General features: G+C 61.0%; 1 protein-coding gene across 1 annotated transcript; it reads left to right on the plus strand.

The window, feature by feature from the left end:
* The first annotated feature begins 6,511 nt into the window (after positions 1-6,511).
* LOC117643549 (growth/differentiation factor 8-like) lies at positions 6,512-20,792 on the plus strand. The gene is made up of 3 exons (XM_034382488.1): positions 6,512-7,727; positions 18,298-18,800; positions 18,889-20,792. The coding sequence occupies exons 1-3, from the start codon at positions 6,791-6,793 to the stop codon at positions 19,264-19,266; spliced, it is 1,818 nt and encodes a 605-aa protein (XP_034238379.1). The 5' UTR covers positions 6,512-6,790; the 3' UTR covers positions 19,267-20,792.
* Positions 20,793-21,173: the final 381 nt, after the last annotated feature.

Genomic DNA, 21,173 nt, shown 5'->3' on the forward strand with positions numbered 1-21,173 from the left:
AGATGGCAATCGCGGCCCGCTCTCGCACGGGCCTCGGCTCGCGTTCGTCGTTGGAAAACCACAAGTCGGTGCTTCGAGAGACACTAACGTCTGGTCCCCGAAAGGAATCACCTCTCTTCTACGCGAGAAGGATAAATGTATGACGGGGCGGACACTCGTTTGACGGCGTGTTGTTGCATACGAGTGTTGCGTACTCGGAATCACGCGGCGTGATGTCCTTCGGTTCCAGATGTCCTTCGCCGCCAACCCTTTTTTTTTTACGGATCAATTATTTCCACGTAAGCCCCTCCTCTTCGTTTCTCTCTTGTGTGGTGACCATTCCGATGGTGTGTGTGTGTGTGTGTGTGTGTGTGTGTGTGTGTGTGTGTGCGCGCGCGCGCGCGCGCGCCCGCGTGTTGACTTCTTGATGGGAGAGGACTGCTTACTTATGATTCCGCAACGCGTGCTCCTGGGTCCTGTTGTTCTCGCTAAATTATACCATTTCCGCGTTCAGTCTTGCTGCCTTGCTGGTGGCGGTCTTATCATGGTTCAAATTGCGTCTAGAAGGCGGGCGTATCGCGGCACGGCCGGCGTGTCGAGCCGTGCACCCACCTGCCATTTGTATCGCTACCATCCACGCTGCGCCGCGCCACGCCGCTCGCCGTGAGGCCGTCGTAAGTGGCCCCGGCCAGCCCGGCTCGCCCTGGCTGCAGTTGGCTGCAGTGGCAGGCGCTGCCGCGCTGCCGCCCCGATGATGACAAAGCAATAAGGCGAAACAGAAATGACGCGGTGTGTGCGTCACGAATAATTGGAGCGCAATAAATTATGGATGCGTCGATAGTGTTGAGTGCGCCTAACGAGGTCCTTTGTCACACAAAAGGAGAGCATGAAGAGGCGGGACCTCGGGCAGGACGGCCTGCTTGGCCTGGCCAGGCCACTGCCAGGCCCCAGCCAGGCCAATCTGCGGGACACGCCGTACCTGCAGGGCCTACACATCACGGGGTGGTTAGCTAGCAGTAGGCAGCCGTTGTGCTCAAACGAGGCAACCTCCTGGCTAAACACATGGCAGCGGCTTCTTCTTTTTCTTTTCTTGTAGTAATGCAAGCGAGTGCAAGGCGGCTTGCAGGGGGGAATCGACAACGTGGCGCAATTGCCCGCTCCATGGCAACATGTGACCATGCACCTTTCGGGCAGGAAGCGACAACTTCCGGCTGAAGTACTGGGGCAGCGCGTACGCCCAGCAGTTCGACATAGCCCTCTCCGAATCGTCGCGTTACGTGTTTTGGTGCCACCTGCGGCCTGCGGCCTGCGGGGGAGTCGGAGCTTGGGACGCGCGGAGTGCTGTACCCGTTGTCAACGTATTTATGGATGGTTGCTCTTTGACCCCGATTTCGCTCACAAAAGAATTCTTTCAGTATGTGGGGCAGAGAAGCGGCGAAGGCGGGACGCTCGTACGCTACTCCGGAGTAGCCAACCCCCTCCCCACCCCCTTTCCCCTCTCCCCTATATTAAGGCGCCCCCTCTCCTCTCGTCCAGCCGGCTCAAGTAGGGGTCAGACGCGCATCGTGTCATGCGTCGAAAGGGATCACGGCCAAGTCAAGAGGGCTAAACAAGAAAACAAAAAAAAATGCCCATTACAATTTTAGTAATTTGAAGGAACAAGTGTTGGCCCACGAGTTGCAACGGAAATTAGGTACGAACGTAACGTAAAAATGATAAAGAAAGTAAAGTCCGAAAAACTGTCCTCAAAGCGGACGCTATCTCCTCAGGTCCCAAGTCCCCCCCTCTCTCTCTCCCTTCTCTTTTAGTTTGGCCTCTGCAACGATGTATCCATTCTTGCCAGAAGTTTAGCATGGAAGGTACACAAGACCACAGAGGTTTGTCCCCTGGCGTAACGGCTCGAGGTGCGAGGCGGGGCGGGGTGAATAGGCGCATGCGTGCTGTTTGCCACTGCCCTTTGTTTTCTTGACGGCCACTTTTTTATTTTAAAAGGGGGGCGGCTGCTGCACCGTGGGTCCGCAGCGTCCGCAGCCATTGCAAACAGTCCCCGACTCACCGTCAAAGTTATTGACCCTACCCTAGGCACAGCCAAGCCACGGCACTGCCACGACTCGCAGACTCTGTATCTAATCGATGGTTATCACCTTCTGGCTCTCATCTTGTTTCGTGCGTAGCAGAAGCATCGCTGGACGAGGACAGGCGGGGCAGCCGCAGCGCGGTGCTCTGCGTCCAGCAGAAACGATTCCGCACAGCGCAGCCGTCGCTCTCTCTCCCGCCCATGGGGCGTGCCGGCGTGGTGCCGGCGTGCCACCCACACCCCGCTTGGAGCACAGCCTTTTTCATGTTGGGAGGCTCGCGGCAAGCTCGCGGAGAGAACATTCCCACGGGACACTGAGGTGGACAATCCGATCCCAAATGGCGTGGTCAGTTTGGTCGTTCGGATCAGCAGAGTGTGGACAGGCCGACAGCATGAGCGATCAGACACACGGACAAAGGTATTGTCCATCGCGCAATCTTGACGCGGGTTTGCTGTAGAGGAGTGGATGAGGGGAGGAATGGGGAGACTTCCGAGTCCTCGACTCTTGCTCTTCGGCCTGAGCGACGCTCTCTCCGAGATTCTCTCCTACTGCACACGCATATGACGGCTAGGTTTAGGTTACGATCTGCAGGAAAGTTATCCGGGTCATCAGGGAACACATTAGAATCAATCAATGCAGTTCGGAGTGGTGCCAGAGGTGAAGGTCATGTTTGTGGCAAATCGGCAAATATCCTATCGAGCCGAGTGACGTGGCCCGATGTAAGGCGCCGAAATGCTGTGTGTTGAGGGGCCGCCTTCGGGGGGCCACGACGGATAAGGCGGCCGATACGTCTTTACTCTTCACTCCGACTGAAAAAGGGAGAAAAGAAAGAGAAAGAGCGGCGGCGTGGCTGCGAATGTTTCAGATAGTGTGGTTATTTTTGTTGATTTGTGCACGTCAAGTGGGTTCGTTTTTATCTTCGTACTCGGAGGCACTTGTCCGCAGAGAGGAATAGTATGGGCAGGCGACGGGTTGAGCCACGGGCCTTTTTTTTTTGGGGGGGGAGAAAAAAGGAATGACGTGTTTTTTTTTTACCCGAGTGATTGATTGTATTATCTTCTTCGACATATTTTTTTCCGTTTTTGAAATTGGGTGAAGTGCGGTTTCTTGGACCGCTGCGACACGTGTTGCGCATACGGAATGACCAGCGGGGCGGTAGCGGGGCGGTAGCGGGGCGGACAAGGAATTCAGTGGTACTGTACAGCAGCCGAGGGGACGGGGAAATTCAAATCCGGGAGCGAGTTTGCACCGCCCCCTTCCGGCCGAGGACCGGTAAATCCCCCTCGCATAGAACATCAGGACGCTGTCAGGAAAAGGGTATATATTTGCTGATCAGGTCATCCCAATTTCACCTCTAGAAGAAAAAGGAATCAACTTGAAGAACACCTTGAAAAGAAATTACGACATGCCATGCGTTCAAGTCTTTTCCTTTATTATTTTTTTTAAGGGTCGCTGGACTGGAGGCGTTGCCATGGTTGCCAACAGCCCTTTCGAGCCCCTGCTGCGTCACGCGGACCGTGCACCAACGCCTCTGCAGAAGCAGAGAGCGATCCAACCCCAGTGGCGCGAACAGCGCGTGTGGTTGCTCTTCATTCCAGGTGAAGTTGCAGCTCATGGCGGCCTGTGGCGACGGACGAGGAGGTTTGGGGCTCCGGGCCCCGGACTCCGGGCCCAGCTACCGGGGCAGGAGCAGGAGTCACAATGGGGCGCAATCTAGTAAATCCTGTTCACGAATGAGATAAAGTACACAGGCAAGAAAGCCCTGAGGGTGATTCGAAGGGAAAATAAAAAGATGATCCAGGTGCCTCGGGGGGGCCTGATGATGGGGGCGTGATTCTACCTGCGCCTCTCTGAAGCACACCTTTATTTAAACAGAACGAAATCCTCCCTTGGAATGCGAGTAGATGCATACTCATTTGCCTGCTGTCGCAGGGCATGCATCGCCCTGATGGGCCTGGCTCGCCCTGCCTGCAGCCTGCCTCGGTGACTCACCCTCCAGTGCGAGCCGAGCAGCCAGCCGGCCGTGCGGAGCCCAGCCGGGACATAGAATTTAAGTCCTTCCTGAAGCCGCGGTCGGCACGTGCGAAGGCCCGAGAGGCCCGTCAAGGTGCCAGATGGCGGGGTAGGTACCCGCCCGCCAACCCACCACCACCGCCACGCCAACCCCAGGAAAACATTTTGGGGCCGCGGACGGCGCGGACCCTCGCCGCGGACGACCGGACTAGTGACGAGTACCTGGTGGGGCCCGAGTGTCCTGAGGAGTGGGTGCGGAGAGTGAGGGGGCGAGCCTAGCCTACGGCCTGGCCTACAGCCTAGCCTCCGGCCTACAGTGGGCCTGGAATTGGCCTGGACCCTGCTAACGAGACCCGCCCGGCCCGGCTATTCTTTCACACCTGTATACCCGCGCCGCCTGAGAGGCCCCGAGGGCCCGCCCCCGCCCCGCCCAGGGCCACGCAGGGCACGCAGGGCCACGCAGGGCACGCAGGGCCACGCAGGGCCCACCGAGAGGCAGGCAGCAGTGGCCCGCACGGCCCTGCGTGGACCAAGCATTCCGCCCGGCACGGATTACCCTCAGCTTGTGTAGATCCGGCTTCTGAAGAATGGAGCGTTTCCGGTTTCCGGGTACCCGCGGAACCGCCTCCGCCCCTGCACGGCCCTGCACGGCAGAGCGTAGGCAGGGCCGCGCCCCGTGACGCAAACCAGCCCTTTTAGGATTGCAAAGCGGATTCGACGAGGGCCGGGTTTTACGCGGTCCTGCGACTGCGTGCGTGTGTGTCTGTGAGTGAATGCGTGCGCCCTCGTATGTGTGTGAGTGTTCGTATGTATTCATATATGTGCGTGTGTAGTGGGGTTGCTGAGTTTGCGAGCAGTTCGGCCGACTTACGCAAATAGACTGGGACCATTCAAAGAATGAACGAATGACGAATGAATGACTGCATCGGAGCAATGAAACGAATGAACGACTGGATGATTGAATCGGAACAATGAAACGAATAAACGACTGAATGATTGAATCGGAACAATGAAACGAATAAACGACTAAATGGCTGAATCGGAACAATGAAACGAATGAACAAGTAAAATAATGAATGAACGAATGGAATGAATGAATGAATGAATGAATGAATGAATGAATGAATGAATGAATGAATGAATGAATGAATGAATGAATGAATGAATGAATGAATGAAAAAGCGAACGACAAGTTTCAGCTTGTGCTGCAAGCCGAAGCCGTTTTGTCAGGCACAGCCAGGCAAGCTAGGAACAGCCAGGCAAGCCAGGCACAGCCTGGCAAAGCGTTGTTGCTAGGCAGGCATCCCCGTTTTGGCGGCGTGTGGGCAAGAGCGTGCATCGCAAAAGCTTGCGCTGCTTGCGCCACCTTTCTTCGACTTCCATGCTGGCCAACTTGTGTGATGGCAGGTGCTACCGTATGATAATGATGCCTTTCTCGGTTTACCCTGGACACCCTGGACGTGCTGCCATACAGTGTATCGGGTTGCCCCGACTGCCGCACCATCCCTCTCACATGCCTGCTGTCAAGGTGCGCCCTACAAAAAGAGGGGGAAAAGGAGAGAATTTTTTTTCGTGTGTGCTTCAGGACGACCACTTTATCCTTCACTTTCTATCTCACTTTGTGGTTGCAGCGCCCTGTGTCCGACAGGTGTAGATCTGCGTGCTTGTTTTCTCTGCTTGTTTGTGAGCTGGACGAGAGAAGACACCCGTACCTACTGTTGAGTGGGAGCTAATCCATTTTGGAGCGCGGCGCGGCGGTGTCGTGGGAAGCACGTTGTGGGATTGCGGCACGGAGCTCAGGGCGGACAACGTCACAACGCGACACTCCCTCCGCGCGGGGCAGGGCCGGGCAGGGCCGGGCAGGGCGCCATGGGCCATGGCGGCACTGGCCGCGATTTTGGACGCCAGCCAATGAGGATGCAGGAACACGCAGGGCCTAGGCAGGGCGCTCGCTGCCCTCCTCCCCCTTCCAGGATGGCTAGTCCCAACGTGGTGCACGCGGCGCGGCGCGGGGCGGGGTGGGGCGACGCAGGGCGAGGCGGGGCGGGGCGGGGCGGGGTGTTGCACCTAGGTGGGGTTGGCGGGCCCAAGCAGGGGGCGGGGCGGGCGGCTCGAACACCACACTATTCTTATCGCGAAGAGTCTGGTGGTGCCTCACTGTTCGGATCGGATCGGACTCGGAGCGGATCGGATCGGAGCGAGTCGTCGTCCCGTCCCAAGCAAGCCAAGCAAGCCAAGCAAGCAGGCCGGCCCCAGTCCCGCCCGGCACGGCCAGCCAGCCCGCCTGCCAGCCTGCCAGCCCAGGGGCACAGGCACAGGCACATCCCGGCGCGCGGTGCGGCTTGGTGCGGCCCCACAGCCGGCAGCCTGCGGCAGCCCCAGTCCGTTCCCATCGGCCAAGCCCTGCCCATCGCCCCGTCCGCACCGTCGTGCCGTCGTGCCGCCGTGCCGCCGTGCCGCCGTGCCGCCCGTCCGAGCGGGCTTGGCGTGCCTCGCGCTGCTTTCCAGTAACTCGCCCTCCAGCCCTTGCGGCCCTCACCGTGCTCCGAGCCGTGGTCCGAGCCGTGCTCGCCGTCCCCGAGTCCCGGCACAGCCCCAGGAGGACGCCGTCGTCGCCGCCCTTACAATGTGTTTTAACCCGGTGGACCTTGGCGCCGCGGCGCAGTGATACAAAGTGCGTGTGATTGTCAGGGGCAGGGGGAGGGGTGAGGGAGTGCGCTATGGCACTCACACGAGCGTGCATGTGTGGCCACACGGCTCGCCACACGGCAGTGTCCAAGGCCGTGCCGAGGGCCGTGCTGGGGGCCGTGCTCTCGGAGTCTCCCTCGGCGAGCCCGACCCCGGCCCCACACGCGCACCGCGACGCGGACCCGGCCTTCCGTGAGGACACCCGCACCGCCCGCTCCGCCCGCACCACCGTGCGTGCTGTTGGAGCAGTTCCACCCCCGTCGCGGGCGTCGCGGACCTGGCGGAGGCCGTCGTCTTGGATGGCGGCCCTGCTCGTCGTGGCGCTGGTGTGCACGCTGCCCGCCTGCTCGCTGGCGGAGCGCGCCCCCACCAGCAGGTCCGCGACGTCCACCCCGAGCGCCGTCGGCAAGTACCCGCTGGATGAGGACAGCACCGCCAGCACCGCCAGCGCCCTCCGCGCGCAGGGAGCGCGGCGCGCGCAGACGCGGGAGCTGGACGAATCTCTCGAGCAGGACGCCGAGCCCTCGCGAGGCCGGCGACCGTCCTCCGATCTGGACGACGACGCCGCCAAGCTGCTACCGGACCGACGCAGTCACAAGGGCGGCCGCGGCGCCCGCAAGCAGCAGCGCAAGCGTCCCAGGGACGACGACATGCCCCCGCTGGGCCAGAGCAGCGTCCTGGGCGGCTGCAACATGTGCCAGGAGCGCGAAGCCATCCGCAACTGGTCGCTGGCCGCCATCAAGGAGCAGATCCTCCACAAGCTGAACCTGCAGCAACCGCCCAACATCACGGGCCGGCGTCTGCCGCCCTACGACCAAGTGGCGTACGACTTGCTGCACCAGCCGCCGAACCTCGGCGGTAACGGCATGCTCGGGGACGACCCGGACGCCTACCGCACGGAGCAGTTCTACGAGGAGGACGACGACTACCACGCCAAGACGGAGAGGATCATCGCCTTCCCCCAGACCCGTAAGTACTGCACGGAGGCTCTTGCGGCCCTGAGCTGGAGGCGCTGGAGGCCCTGGAGGCGCTGGAGGCCCTGGAGGCTCTGAAGGCCCTGGAGGCAGCGCTGCACAGCGCCATCCCCGAGGCAGGTGCGCGCAGCAACGCCGCCACGCAGTCCACGCCACACACTTCCCTGCCGGTTCGCCGTTGAATTCCTGACTGTCATTGTTCACAGTCCGCCTGAACCGGCACGGCACGGCGCGGCGCGACGCGGTGGCTTGCCAAATAATGTATAAGAGCCTCCCAAGGCGGTTACATAAAGCCACGATAAGGCCTACAAGGTGGGCACGGCGTGGCACGGCACGGCACGGCGGCAAGGCGGAAAGCATCGAACGTCGTCAAGCGGCCGGCGGGGCGCGGCGGGGCGCGGCGGGGCGCGGCGGGGCGCGGCGGGGCGCGGCGGGGCGCGGCGGGGCGCGGCGGGGTGGGGCGGAGCAGCCAGCAGCGCAGCAGGGCCAGCAGGGCCAGCCAGGGCGGGGCAGTCTTTATTCCACACACTGAACTCTCTTTGTAAGTGTCCGGATGGAATCTTGCCGAATGTTGGTATTGTAAATTGGACGGTCGGCTGGGCACAGCCGGGCAGAGCCGAGCTGAGGGTGCAGGCCCGAAGCCGCATCGCATGGGGGCGGGGAGGCCCAAGGGAGGCTGCCTGTCTCGGCCCGTTCGAGGCTCTTTTGAGACGATTGTCGGACGGCCCCCGTTGCATGTGTTGGATAATGACAGGTGGCTCGCCGCGACATACTACACGCCGTTAGACATTCGACGCGATAAAACAAAAATGGCCCGCCAAAAAAAAGGGTCAACAAACTGCTGCAGGTTATTGTCGTTCATGGACAACCTTCAATTTGGGGCGTGGACGTGGAGCGGACTGGCGCCCAAGCGGTGCGGGCCCTGGGCCTTGCCCTGGGCCGTGGGCCCCACGCCGTACGGACTACTGGATGAGTGCACTGCCGCCGACTGCCGCCCCCCTCCTGACCCCTCACTCCCCCTCCCGCTGCCCCTCCGCTCACCTCTGACCCTCCTCCACCTCTGTGAGGCGTGCGGTTCTGCCGTCGGTAATTTTGCGAACGGTCTTCTGACCCATATCCTCTGACTTTACGTCTGGACCATAAAGAAAAAAGCCTCAAGAAGAATGTAAGCTTTTGCGTGGTGTGCCTTTGCGTAAGACATGATCCTCTGAATGCGTGAAAATGCTCAAGTCGTGCTGAGGACATTTGGAAAACTGTTGGATCGCAAATGTCAACACATGATGTGGCCGGTGGACTGCCTCAATACCGTTATGTGATGAGCAAAGGAATCCTGGACTGAACGCCTCGTTCTCAGTATGGCATGTCTTTTGCCGAGTCGAGCCGAGCTCGGACGGGGCCTGGCTGCCGGGCCGGTGTCGGCGCCGAGCCGAGCCGAGCCAAGAATTTTTCGGCACAATGAGAAACGCGTTTTCGTGAGTTGCAACGGTCGTGTTTTCCCTGTGTTTTCCCAAGTCTGTTTGCATGAGTCAAATACTTGCTCCCACTTGTGTGTCGCTTTCCTGTTTCTTTCTTTCCCTTTCCGGACACCTTCTATCTTTGCTTACCCGACTCCGGGAGCGCGCTGTGTGTTGCTCGTCATTCCTCGAACGCGCAGCAACGCGCAGTGTCGTGGAGCGGAGCGAGCGACGCGAACGCGTGTGGTTTTCAGCCCAGTAAAGCAGGCGGCAGTGAAATAAAATGAGGGGGGAAGGGGGATTAAGGTTCCTTTAACTCTCCTCCCCCCCCCCTCCTCCTCCAGCCAATCAGAGGAGAAGGCCGCTCGCGAGGCTCCATGCCAGTGGTCATTGACCAAACGGCCAAACTGGCTGTGCTTTACAATGTAAGGCCACACTCACACCGTTATGCGGACCAGTCGGAGGCTGTGTGTGTGAGGGAGAGAGAAGCGGAGTGAGTGAGTGTGTGTGAGAGAGAGAGAGAGAGAGAGAGAGAGAGAGAGAGAGAGAGAGAGAGAGAGAGAGAGAGAGAGTGCCGTGTTTGCCTCGGGCGGGGGAGATGAACCCTGTAACGTTTTGTCGCGGGAACACTGCAACAGTTCGGCGTTTTCTGGCCGGCATCGTTTCGTGGACCCAGCTAGGTGGTAGGCCCGGCCGGCCGTCGGCCGTGCCACACGGCCGTACCCGCACCGCCCGCACTGGCCGGGCTGCTCTCGTCGCCGCGCCAGCTTGGCCATGCTTGGCCATGCTGCTCGTTCGTCCATTCGCCCATTCGGCCCCTTTGTTCTTTTCGGCCCGTTTCCATCAGATTTGAGTCGCCCCGTCGGCCGTGCCTGGCCGTGCCTGGCCGTGCCGCCGTCGCCACGCGGGGGGAGACAGTGGGCGGCGGGCCCAGCGGGACCCGGCCAAAGTGCAGGTTCAGAAGGTCGCGGTTCCGAGGATGAACGCGGAACCTAGTCGGCCGTCGGGAAGCCCCGCGGCCGGGAGTCTGGTTCCAATCGGAACAGTGCTTTCGTCTCTCTCTCACACACCCTTAGGACCCACGTGAGCGAGAGAGGCAGAGCAACGGACGCACCGGTCGCAATGAACCTCCCGCCCCAATAACTCGGCGACCTGTTGGCGCTTGGCGGGGCTTGGCGCCGCGCAGAGCCACACAACCGCAGACACGTGGGTGCTGGAGCGCGCCAGCAACTTAGTGTGCCTGCAGGCTGTGCTAGCCTGCCGGCCAGTTGGGCCAGTCCGCCAGTCTGACCAGACCAGACGACCAGACCAGACGGCACGTCACCACGCGGCTAGACTCGCAACGAGAGCGTACCCTTGACCCTTGGCTGGGCCGGCTGGGCCGGCTGGGTCGCGGAAAGCGCTGCCACAACGCCCGCCGCATCGTGCGCAAGTGTGCGTGCACGCCAAAGGCACGCCAAAGGCACGCCAAAGGCACGCCAAAGGCACGCCAAAGGCACGCCAAAGGCACGCCAAAGGCACGCCAAAGGCACGCCAAAGGCACGCCAAAGGCACGCCAAAGGCACGCCAAAGGCACGCCAAAGGCACACCAGAGCGCTGTGCTGCAACCGCGTTCCACGTCCCGACCGGTCATTCAAAAACGGGTCACGCTCGAGAGGATTTCAGCCCGGGGCTGGGGGCGCCAAGCGCGCCAAGACCCACGCGCGCGCATGGCACTGGCCCTATTCTTGACCCGCGTTCGCGACCCGGAGGTAGAAGCCGATTGTGCCCTCGTTTGCGAATTTTCGGAGGGAAACCTGTTTGGGGGCCGGCTGGCCGGCCGGCTGGCTGGCCGGCTGCGCGGCCCCAGGCCCAAGGCGTGGGGCATGCCCATGGCGCTGGGGCCCACGGCCCACGGCCCACGGCCCACGGCCCACGGCCCACGGCCCACGGCCCACGGCCCACGGCCCACGGCCCACGGCCCACGGCCCACGGCCCACGGCCGGCCACGGCCCACGGCCCACGGCCCACGGCCCCGGCCCACGGCCCACGGCCCACGGCCCACGGCCACGGCCACGGCCCACGGCCCACGGCCCACGGCCCACGGCCCACGGCCCACGGCCACGGCCACGGCCCACGGCCCACGGCCCACGGCCCCGGCCCACGCCCACGCCAGGCCCACGGCCCACGGCCACGGACGCCACGGCCACGGGCCCACGGCCACGGCCACGCCCAGGCCCACGGCCCACGGCCCACGGCCCACGGCCCACGGCGCTGGGCTCGAGCTGCGACAACGGCTTCTACGCCCAACAGGGCCGCGCGCCGCCGCGCCCGCCAGGCCTGCTGGAGTCTGGCTGGAGCCTGGCCTGGGCCAACCACTGACGTCAAGCCACGTCCAGCAGCCCAGCACGCCAAACTCGTTCAGTAGTGGCCCTATCCACCATCAGTGTTGCGCTTCGACCACCTCGCGGGGCAGTGAGTTTGTAGTTCGGTAAACCGCACCACGCCCACCCACGCCCACCCAGTCAATGAGGGGGCGAGTGGCATGGCCCGCTGGTGCCGGCGGGCCGATAGTGTCGGAAAAAGCCGGACAACACGCGCCGCGCGGCCCGCGCCACGTGACGGTGGGGACGAAGAGGGTGGCCATCATCTCGTGCAAGTTGCAGCAGGCCGTCGCGGCAGACCGCGGCGCGGCAGTGTCGCGTTGCACTTTTGCGCACGCGTTGCGGAAAAAAGAGACGCGGCGCGTGGCAGAGTGGCGCCTGCCGGCCTGACGACGACGGCAACGACGGCATGCCTTCCCGTGTCTTTGTTCCTGTACGAGTAACGCTGACGGCGCGCGTGTATTTTTTGCCCTCGGCGAAAACGCGCTCGCGCGTGCCGGCGGCCGCTCTGGTGCACTGGTGGCACGTAGAGTCAGTCCTACAGGGGCTGCGCGGGTTGCGAAGCAGCCAAGCCATGTCAAGCCACGCGAAGCCACGCGAAGCGCCATGTGTCTCCTCAAAGTTTCCACCGCGATTTGCCGCAAACTTCCGTCCCTCCCACTGCCTTCCCCATGCCGCTGGGCCGGCTGGGCCCGCTGGGCCGATGTGCCGCTGCCCTCCCCACGGGGGCCTGGCGTGGCCGCCTGGCCTGGCCCGCCCCACGCTCCATCTATTCACGTATACTAGACGGCGGGCCAGACGGGGGCCTCATCGCTCTCGTCTAGCCAGGGCACGGCCACGGCCTGGGCAGACTGACCGCACCAAGGCGTCCCGGGCTGCCCTAGGCCATGCGCGCCGACGACAGCGCGTCGGCCGCGTCGGCGCGACCCAGTGCCGCGCCAGTGCCCAGGCAGTGCCGCAGTGCCGGGCCGGCGACAGGCCGGGGCTCCTTGGCCGCCACGCCACCGCCACGGCCACCGCGGTCACGTCGCTGACGTGTAGGGCGGCTCGCTCTCGCTCCGCACACGTGCGCCCTTGTGCCATCCGAGCAAAGTACGTACACCGCCGGCTGCTCCACGAGAGGTGCCCCTGCCCCGCTCCTGTCGAACGATTCCGCTGCCCGCACGGCCCGCACGGCCCGCACTGCTGTCTCTCTCGCGCCCCTGCGCCACAGGCGGCACACTCCGTGTGTGCGGGAGAGACAGAACCAGCGCGACGAGTGCGGGCAGCGGAATCGATCGCGCCTCGCGCCGGGCCGAAGGCAGGCCAAAGGTGAAATGGCGTGATTTAGGCCTGTCGCCACGGCCTAGCGCCCAGCGGCCCAGCGATGGGCCAGCAGCCCAGCGATGGTCGCGGCGGCCCCTGGGCGGCCCCTGGGCGGCCCGGCCCGGCCGCAGAAATACAGACCAGGGGTTGACTCAGTCATACTGCTAGTTTCTCGCTCGCACCCGCGCCGCATCCTCGCTCGCTCCTTGTCCGACGCGCCGCCCCCTCCACCGCGCCCACGCGCGAGTGGGGGGAGCGGGCGGACTGGAGTCGAGGGTGTCGGCCGCCGAGCAGTGCAGCGGATAGTGGATGCAGCTGGACTGCTCCTCCTCCAGATGGCACGGTGGCGTGGTGGTACCGCCTCGGGTCGGCATGCTGCCGGCTTGAGTTCAACTCCCTGCACCGTTTTTATTTTTGGTCGCGTTAGGGCGGTGTTCCCGCAAGATAGATCTGACGCGAGTAGAGTAAGATCTACCCCGAGTAGAGAAAGATCTGCCGCGAGTAGAGTAAGATCTACCCCGAGTAGAGAAAGATCTGCCGCGAGTAGAGTAAGATCTGCCGCGAGTAGAGTAAGATCTGCCCCGAGTAGAGTAAGATCTGTCGCGAGCCCGTTAGGTTAGGTTAGGATGGGTTGGAACCTATTTAGTTGCTGGTAAGAGCTGGTCACAATCCCGAGTACTTGCAGCTCGGAGCGCGGCGGCCGGTGCGGTGATGCGGGGCCTGCGAAGAAGGTGGAGGGGGCGCGTGGACGCGGTGGAGGGGGCGGCGCGTCGGACAAGGAGCGAGCGAGGATGCGGCGCGGGTGCGAGCGAGAAACTAACAGTATGACTGAGTCAACCCCTGGTCTGTATTTGTGCGGCCCGGCCGCGTGGTGATAGCCGCGTTTGCCGCGCGACTCCAACCCAACGCAGCTAGCGACACCTTCCGGCGGCCAGGCCGTGCCATCTGTGTAGTGTTCTGGGAAGTTGCAGGGCTGTACGGTGCATTACCCTCTTGTTGGAGTCGGTAGAGTCGACGCAGCAGAAAACGAAATGAAAAAAAGGCGTCGGAATGTTCTACTGCGACATGACGGCGCTGCCGTGGCGCTGCCGTGCGAGCGAGCCGCTACTTGGAGTGGCTTGTTGACGCCACAGCGCACCACAGTGCAGGCAACATAGATGGCACTGAGTACCACAACTAGGGAGGAACACGACTTTTTCTTTTGTTTAGAGGTGGTCGCAGCCATGAGCTCCATCCAAAGTTAGCAAAAATAAAGCGCCATCCGAGAAACAGGTTAGGTCTGCCTGCCGCGGCCAGCCGCCTTTTGTTCCGAGGCAAGGGCGAGACCCATTGGACAGCATTGCCCGGCGGATCTTTGGCGGGGCCAAACACAGCAAGCAGTGCGGGTGTGGGACCATTAAACCTGTTTGCTGGCCTACGCCAAGCCTACGGCCCGGCCTACCGCCCGGCCCCACGGAGATGATCCAAATGCACTCGGCTAATCTACAGCCCGGCCACTGCACACTTTATAGCAGAAATGTTTTATATCTTCCTTTGTGCCTGGGCCTGGCTTAGTCCTGTTCTGATTCCGAGAAGCTGCTTTTGTATTCAGGAGTACCCTGAAGGAAGAAGCCGCAACAAGGAATGCCAGGATGACTCTTTTTTTGGTTTGACCTTATTCCGGCCCAAATTTATCACAATGTTCCCGCACGAAAATGTACGGTTTGACAGCTGAAAGAGGGTGACTATGGAGTTTCCTGCCATCCTTTCCTAGAAATGAGACATCGCCACACCTGAGTTTTATCGCGTGACACCGATTGTCGGTCCATGTGTGCCTAAAGTGCCTAGAGAATAAGAACATGATAGGCTAGAAGGACCAGAAGTGAGTGTAAGTCAGTGTGTGAATGATCGGCTACGAAAAGCCCGTAGAGGTGCCTCAGTCGATATCAGTCTCAAAGCCAATAACGCTTAGCCCTGTGAACGAGGCGCTCCAGTCCGCGGCTTGGCTTCTTGGAACTACCTGAGACTTGATTTTTTTTTTTTCGCGCTGAAGTTGGAGACTCTCCAAGCGCCGTTAGAGTGTCCAGCCACATCGCGTTCAACGCCGAGCTCGCCGTGGCCGATGGCTGGTCCGCGGCGTGGTCCGCGGCCGCCCGTCGACGAGTGTCATGTGTGGGCCAGATAGCGATCCGCATCCTCGCACGTGGCCTCGGCGCCACGCTCGGCCACGCGCGCGGCCACGCTCGGCGGCCCGGCCGGCCGGGCACTACTTATGTCACGAGGAAATACCCCAACTGAGAGGCGCCAGCGCGCCAGCGCGCCAGAGGCCCCCACAGCCGCTTGTTCGCAGCTGGCAGCCAAGAGATAAGCCCGGAATAGCGCCATTCAAAATGATTAATGTTTCTTGTCGATATCGCACGCACTTATGTCTTCGTACTGCAGGTCCGATTCTACGAGGAGATTCGGGTGCCGCGCGTCGGCCAGAAGTGGGTCAGCATGGGGCCCAACCGCCAGGACGGCGTACAGCGTCAAATACGCCGTGGAAGTCGAAGGTGAAGGCGCTGGCCGGCCGAGCCGGGCTTGGAGCCGGGTCCGGCCTGACCAGCCAACTTTAGCGGGGCGATAAGATAGCGGCGCCAAAAAGAGCAAAGCACCGAACCACTTTTTAGGGGTGCGTTTGGGAAAAGTCGAGAGCTAGCGTCGGTGCGGTTTGCGGTTGGGCGCGCGGGGCGCGCGGTGGCCGCTGCCGCGGCCCGCGCTGCTGGCTCGCGCTAGAGAGGAGGGGGCGGCCTGTGGCGGCCTGTGGCTGCCTGGCCGAGGCGCCGGTGCCGGTCTAGCTCGGCTAGCTCGCTCGCTAGCTGCGCGTAGAGCGGCTAGAGCCTGGCAGGCTGCAGCGCGCGCGGCCGCCACACACGCGAGCGCGACGGGCCAGCATCCCGCCCCTGCACGAGGCCTAGCCGCCCGCCAGCCTGGCGGTGGTGGGCCGGCCTGGCGCGACGCGCTCCGTTTTGGCGCCAAATCTGGAGCCTTAGAGGGCTCGCCCGCGGTGGTGGGCGAGTCGGCCCGGCCGGGCGTCGTCGACTAGGGTAACGCGGCCTCTGGCCAGCTCTGCCGGTCCGGACGGTCCGGGTCGGCGGTCGCAGACGTCCGAGATAAGCCGCTTGTTTTACGCGCATTTATCTATCGAAAGGCGTGTGCCTACACAGTAAACACGGCGGCGGGCGGCTGGCGAGAAGCAAGCAGGCACGGCCAGGGCACGGCCAGGGCACGGCCAGGGCACGGCGGGCTGGTCGCTGACTCGGTGAGGCGGTGTCACCAGAACCTTGAATGGAGTTCAACGCCTGGCTGAGCGTAGCGGCGTAGCGGCGTAGCTGGGCGGGGCCGTCGGGACGACCGCGAGCTTCTTCGCCTTCGGCCCTTTGGATTGGCGGTCGGAGACGACGCTGCCTCGTCGCTGCGACGCCATTGGGTGCTGCCGGAGGTACCGGACCGAGGCGCCGCGGCGCTGGGCCACTCCATGAAGCCACTCCCTGTCCTCCTCGTCCTCGAACGCCCCATAAAAGAATGCGCTTTATACGCGCGGGCGTGGCTTCGCTGTAAAAACATGTTGTTGTTGTGGCCGGCTAGGCGGCCGGCCAGGCGAAGCCAGGCGGGCAGGACCACGAGTGCATTTCTGGCGCCGGCCTTGAGAAACTTGGGAACCGCCTCGTTTGTGTTGCGGATGGGTTAACTGCGTTCCCCCCGGGGCAGCTCGGCGCAGCTCGGTGTGGATTCGCTTTTTACCGAGAAGTCCATATTGCATCACTCGGCTCGAAGGGCTCCACTCGTGTGAGAGCCCCTAAAAAGCAACGCCGCTTCGCCACTCCGGGAACGCGGCAATATAATATCGTGTTGCAGCTTCCAGCCGTTTACAGTCCGATTCATGGCAACGAACTCGTAAAAGGCAGAGGCGGCGAGGCGCGGCTTTCATAGAAGACGCGCAAGTTATTGAGATGGGATTATACGCCCTGTCGGCCTGGCGGTCGCGCTGCTTCTCGACAAGATGCACACGCTCCGCCTCTCGTTTCAAGTAACGCTGGACGGCTACGCGCTCTGACGTCACAGTGTGGCACCGCCACTAGCGGCAGGTTAGGTTCGCCTAGGTTCGCCATCTGGGGGGTGCGCGAGGCGGGGGTGGCCGGAGATTCAAACGCACGAGCCCCGCGACGCTGCCCGGCCGCTAGAGGCGCCGCAGTCCCTCGCGCAAGCCAAGGCGCAAGCCGAAGGCGCAAGCCAAGGCGCAAGCCCCTGGCGTCCCGGCTGCCCGTACCCCTGCTTGCTTTGCTTGCTTTGCTTGCTGCCCGGTCACTTTTTATGAAGGTCCTGTGTCGATGGACTCATGTCGTAAATCTTGTTGGACAGCGGTCCGCGGCGCCATCCTCAAAAAGGATCCCCAAGAATCCATCGCCAAAGATCGGGATCACGCGGTGGTCACTCTTTTTTTTTGCGATCTGCATGGCGACCGCGGGCCACGCTAGCGCCGCCACGGGTTCCTTTTCAGTCGTGAGTAACGAGTCATTGGCCGAAAACTGAAAAAGTGGGAGGTAATCCAGATTTCACGGAGGCTCGTAGTTGCTTGGGGTTCATAGGTACCGTCACCGCTTCGGCGTGCGGGGCTTTGCCCTGCTGCCATGCCATGCCCTGCCCTGCCATGCCCTGCCCTGCCATGCCCTGCCCTGCCATGCCCTGCCCTTCCATGCCCTGCCATGCCCTGCCCCGCTCGGCCCGCTCTGCGCTGGATAAACGATTCTTGGAAGCAAGCCATCGTTTAAACGCACCGGTAGGGCGTCGCGGCGGCGTGTCGCCTAGCTAGCCGGCGCGGCGGAGCGCGGCGGAGCCACAGAGCGACACCGATCACTCTCAATCACGCGACCAGGCATCGCCAGGCACTGCCTGGCCGCATTGTGGCCCGTTTTGCCTCGCTTCCCTGATCGGTTGGATCCGTTGCCGCCTCCCAGGCGAGCTCCCAGGTCCCAGGCATGGCCAGCCATGGCCAGCCATGGCCCGCCATGGTCCAGGCATGGACATGGGGTGGAGTCTTTGGGCCCTCTGGGAGGCCGGACGCTGGAGTCCGGGCTGGTGCGGCCTACATACACGCAGCCACGCTGCCACTGGCTGCCACTGGCTGCCACGCAGCCCCCGTCATGTCACGCCACGCTCGGCCATGCCACGCTCGGCCACGCCACGCGGCCACGCCAACCGGTCGGGACAACGTTTCAGCAACAGCATTGACGGCCGCCCGCAATTTTCGTGGGAAAGCATCGCCGGCTGCGAGGCGCTGAGGCGCTGCGGCGCTCGGGACGCTGCGCGCAGCAGCCGGCCGGGCGAGCAGGGAAATTTGCCGCTTTGCCGCCAACTCGACGAACGTGCCGCGAAAATGGCGGTGTGCAACCGTCTCACTCTTGCCTTCCTTCTCTGTCTGCAGACATGAACAAGGTGCGTCACCGCGCCCAGGACGCCGACGTGCTGCACTTCCGCTTCTCCCCGAAGGTGATGCAAAGCCAGGTGGCCAAGGCCACGCTCTGGCTGTTCGTCCGCGGCACGGGCGTCCACCGGCACTACCACAACCGCCACCACCGCCACCCGCACCGCGACCCGCACCGCGACGACGCCGAGGAGGACGAGGACAGCGTCGAGGAGGAGGAGGAAGAGGTGGAGGAGGAGGTGCCGCCGCAGGTGGTCGTCAACGTGCTGCGCATGCGCAACCGGGAGCACGTGCAGTTCGACGTGGAGGCCACCGTCAAGGTGGCGCGGCCCGAGGGCGAGGGCGTGTGGGTCATGGTGGACATCAACAAGATGGTGGAGGACTGGTTCCGGCGGCCGAGCCACAACCTGGGGCTCTCGGTGCACGCGCACCTCCACGGCGGCCTTGGCAGCGCTGACGGAAGGCCGCTCATCGACACCGACGCCGACGGCGACAACTTAAAGGTGAGGTAAAGGGTGCTGCTGGCGGACGTCCTTATATATATTTTGGCTTCGCGACTTGCTGACCGAGTGTACCCTGTTACGCCCGCAGATGCCGTTCATCGAGGTGTACTTGAAGGAGAGCCCGAAGCGACGTTCGCGACGCGCCGTGGGTCTGGACTGCGACGAGAACTCCGAGGAGTCCCGCTGCTGCCGCTACCCGCTCGTCGTGGACTTCGAGCTCTTCGGCTGGGACTTCATCATCTTCCCAAAGAAGTACGAGGCCAACTACTGCTCGGGAGAGTGCCCGTTCGTGTACATGCAGAAGTACCCGCACACCGCCCTCATGCACCTAGCCAACAACAAGACGGGCCCGTGCTGTGCCCCCCGGAAGATGTCCCCCATCAACATGCTGTACTTCGACAACGACCTCAACGTCGTGTTCGGCGTGCTGCCGGGGATGGTGGTGGAGCGCTGCGGCTGCTTCTGAGTCGCCGTCGAACCAATTTCGAGTCCCTAACCTGGAACGAGTCGACATGGAAATGTCCCCGTAGTGTGTTGACCGAGCAGTTATTAATACGCTAGCTAATTAACAGACTAACTTAGATTGATTTCTCTCGACGCGTTTCAAAGAGTATCGTCCAAATATTGTTTGTCAATCTGTGTAGTTAATTTACATCGGCAACGCTCACCTAACGCTGTTCTACTATTATGCATATGTCAAAAAATATATTTTTTCACTGGTAACTTTTTATGCGGCGGAAACGGTTGAAAATCTGCAGGAACGGAGAAGAAAAATGTTTCGGTGTATATGTTTTGTACAGTAGTAGCTTTTACAGTCAGCGTGGTGATATTATAGTGGAGACGGTGATGTTGGAAACAACGTCACTAGGATGGACGAAAATGGTTCTATATAAGATAACATAAATGGTTACCAAATTACATGAATGGTAAGATCTCAATTACGATGCGTAAAGAGTTTTGTACATACATTAGTTCTGTAAAATGGACGCGTCGGGTGTTTACAAACACGTGTGTTTCCGACTAAGTGAGTGAGTGGGAGAGTGAGTGTGTGAGAGTGAGAAAGTTAGTGAGTAAGCATGTGTATGTGTGCTGAGAGACGTGGGGGAGGGGTAACAGTACGAAAAGTGTGCGTTTGACACGCAAACGAAAAAAGGACGAAGAAGGAGCAATTTTTCACTGGTGCATGTCGATGGGCGTGTGTGTGAGTGCGTGTGTGTGTGTGTGAGTGCGTGTGTGTGAGTGCGTGTGTGTGTGTGTGTGTGTGTGCGCGCGCGCGAGAGAGAGAGAGAAAGAGCATGAGAGTGTCGCATCGAAGCCTGAGAGCGAACACGTCACAAACATGTATTTCGTCTGTTCTTTGTTGAATGTCTGAGGTGTAGGACAGTGAGAAACGACGATAATCTCTGATAGGGGTGTACGAATCGACTCGCGATACAAAGTTCATAAACATCCAATAAATTATTTCTATTATTTTTTAAAGTGCTACTTGTAATGCATGAAAAGGCGATTCGTGCACCTCAAGTCTTTGAGTACAAAGTGTGCATGGTGTGTGTGGTGCAGTGCTTTGTGGCTCGTGCGTCCAATGAAACAAGTCGAATCCGTCCATTACGTATTGGCTGAGTGAGAGGCACCGGAGAGTCCTCCCATGGCAAGTGGAGGTCCGGTGATATAAATGTGAAGAACAAAACATAATTACTTTAGTCCAAGGAGCTACTTATGCGTTTCCTTGTACTTCTGTTTTCGCTTCACAGTCTAGCTGAGGAGTCATATTATATTTAGAAAACTTTAAGTCATACTTAATTTTTGCTGAATCGCAAAGTATTACGTCTATAAATTATTGTTAGTTGCGTTTGTTACGACTCAGGGACAGTGCGATGACGGCGACTCCTCGGCGTGCCAGTTCCTTCCGAGTAGCAAAATGTTATCGTAGGTAACAATTTCATTGTGATATTGTCGACTTTTATTCTAATTATAAGCAACTTGAATAATTTACTCTGCGTCATTTTCTTTACATCTTGCCCTGTGGACCCAAAGCACACACCAGCGCACCCACATTTGCCACTAGGGCAGACCCCGAGCTCAAGGCGACAACCGAGGCACGTGCCCGTGCGCAACAAAAGAACAACCAAAAAACCAGTATATAACTGCCAGTGGGTAGTTACGCGACATTACAGGTACACGAGGTTGCTTCGAGTCTCCTCCTCTTCCATGTCGGGCAACCGGATAATAACATGTAATGATTTCATTTACAATGATGGCGCTTACTTTCGCGTCGTTAAAATGACACGAGTATTCATTCAGCCCGGGGGTGCAGGAGTTACTGGCCTTGCTGCCAACTCGTTCGGACTGGGAAGTAGGGCGGTGGTAGGGCCG

Source organism: Thrips palmi, unplaced genomic scaffold (genome assembly GCF_012932325.1).
Source record: "Thrips palmi isolate BJ-2018 unplaced genomic scaffold, TpBJ-2018v1 HiC_scaffold_17, whole genome shotgun sequence".
Lineage (NCBI taxonomy): Eukaryota > Metazoa > Arthropoda > Insecta > Thysanoptera > Thripidae > Thrips > Thrips palmi.

Excerpts from the sequence above, each read along its gene's own strand:
- LOC117643549 (XM_034382488.1), top strand. The coding sequence starts at position 6,791 with ATGGCACTCACACGAGCGTGCATGTGTGGCCACACGGCTCGCCACACG. Across the intron at positions 7,728-18,297 it reads CATCGCCTTCCCCCAGACCC|ACATGAACAAGGTGCGTCAC; the intron begins GTAAGTACTGCA and ends CTCTGTCTGCAG. Across the intron at positions 18,801-18,888 it reads CCGACGGCGACAACTTAAAG|ATGCCGTTCATCGAGGTGTA; the intron begins GTGAGGTAAAGG and ends TTACGCCCGCAG.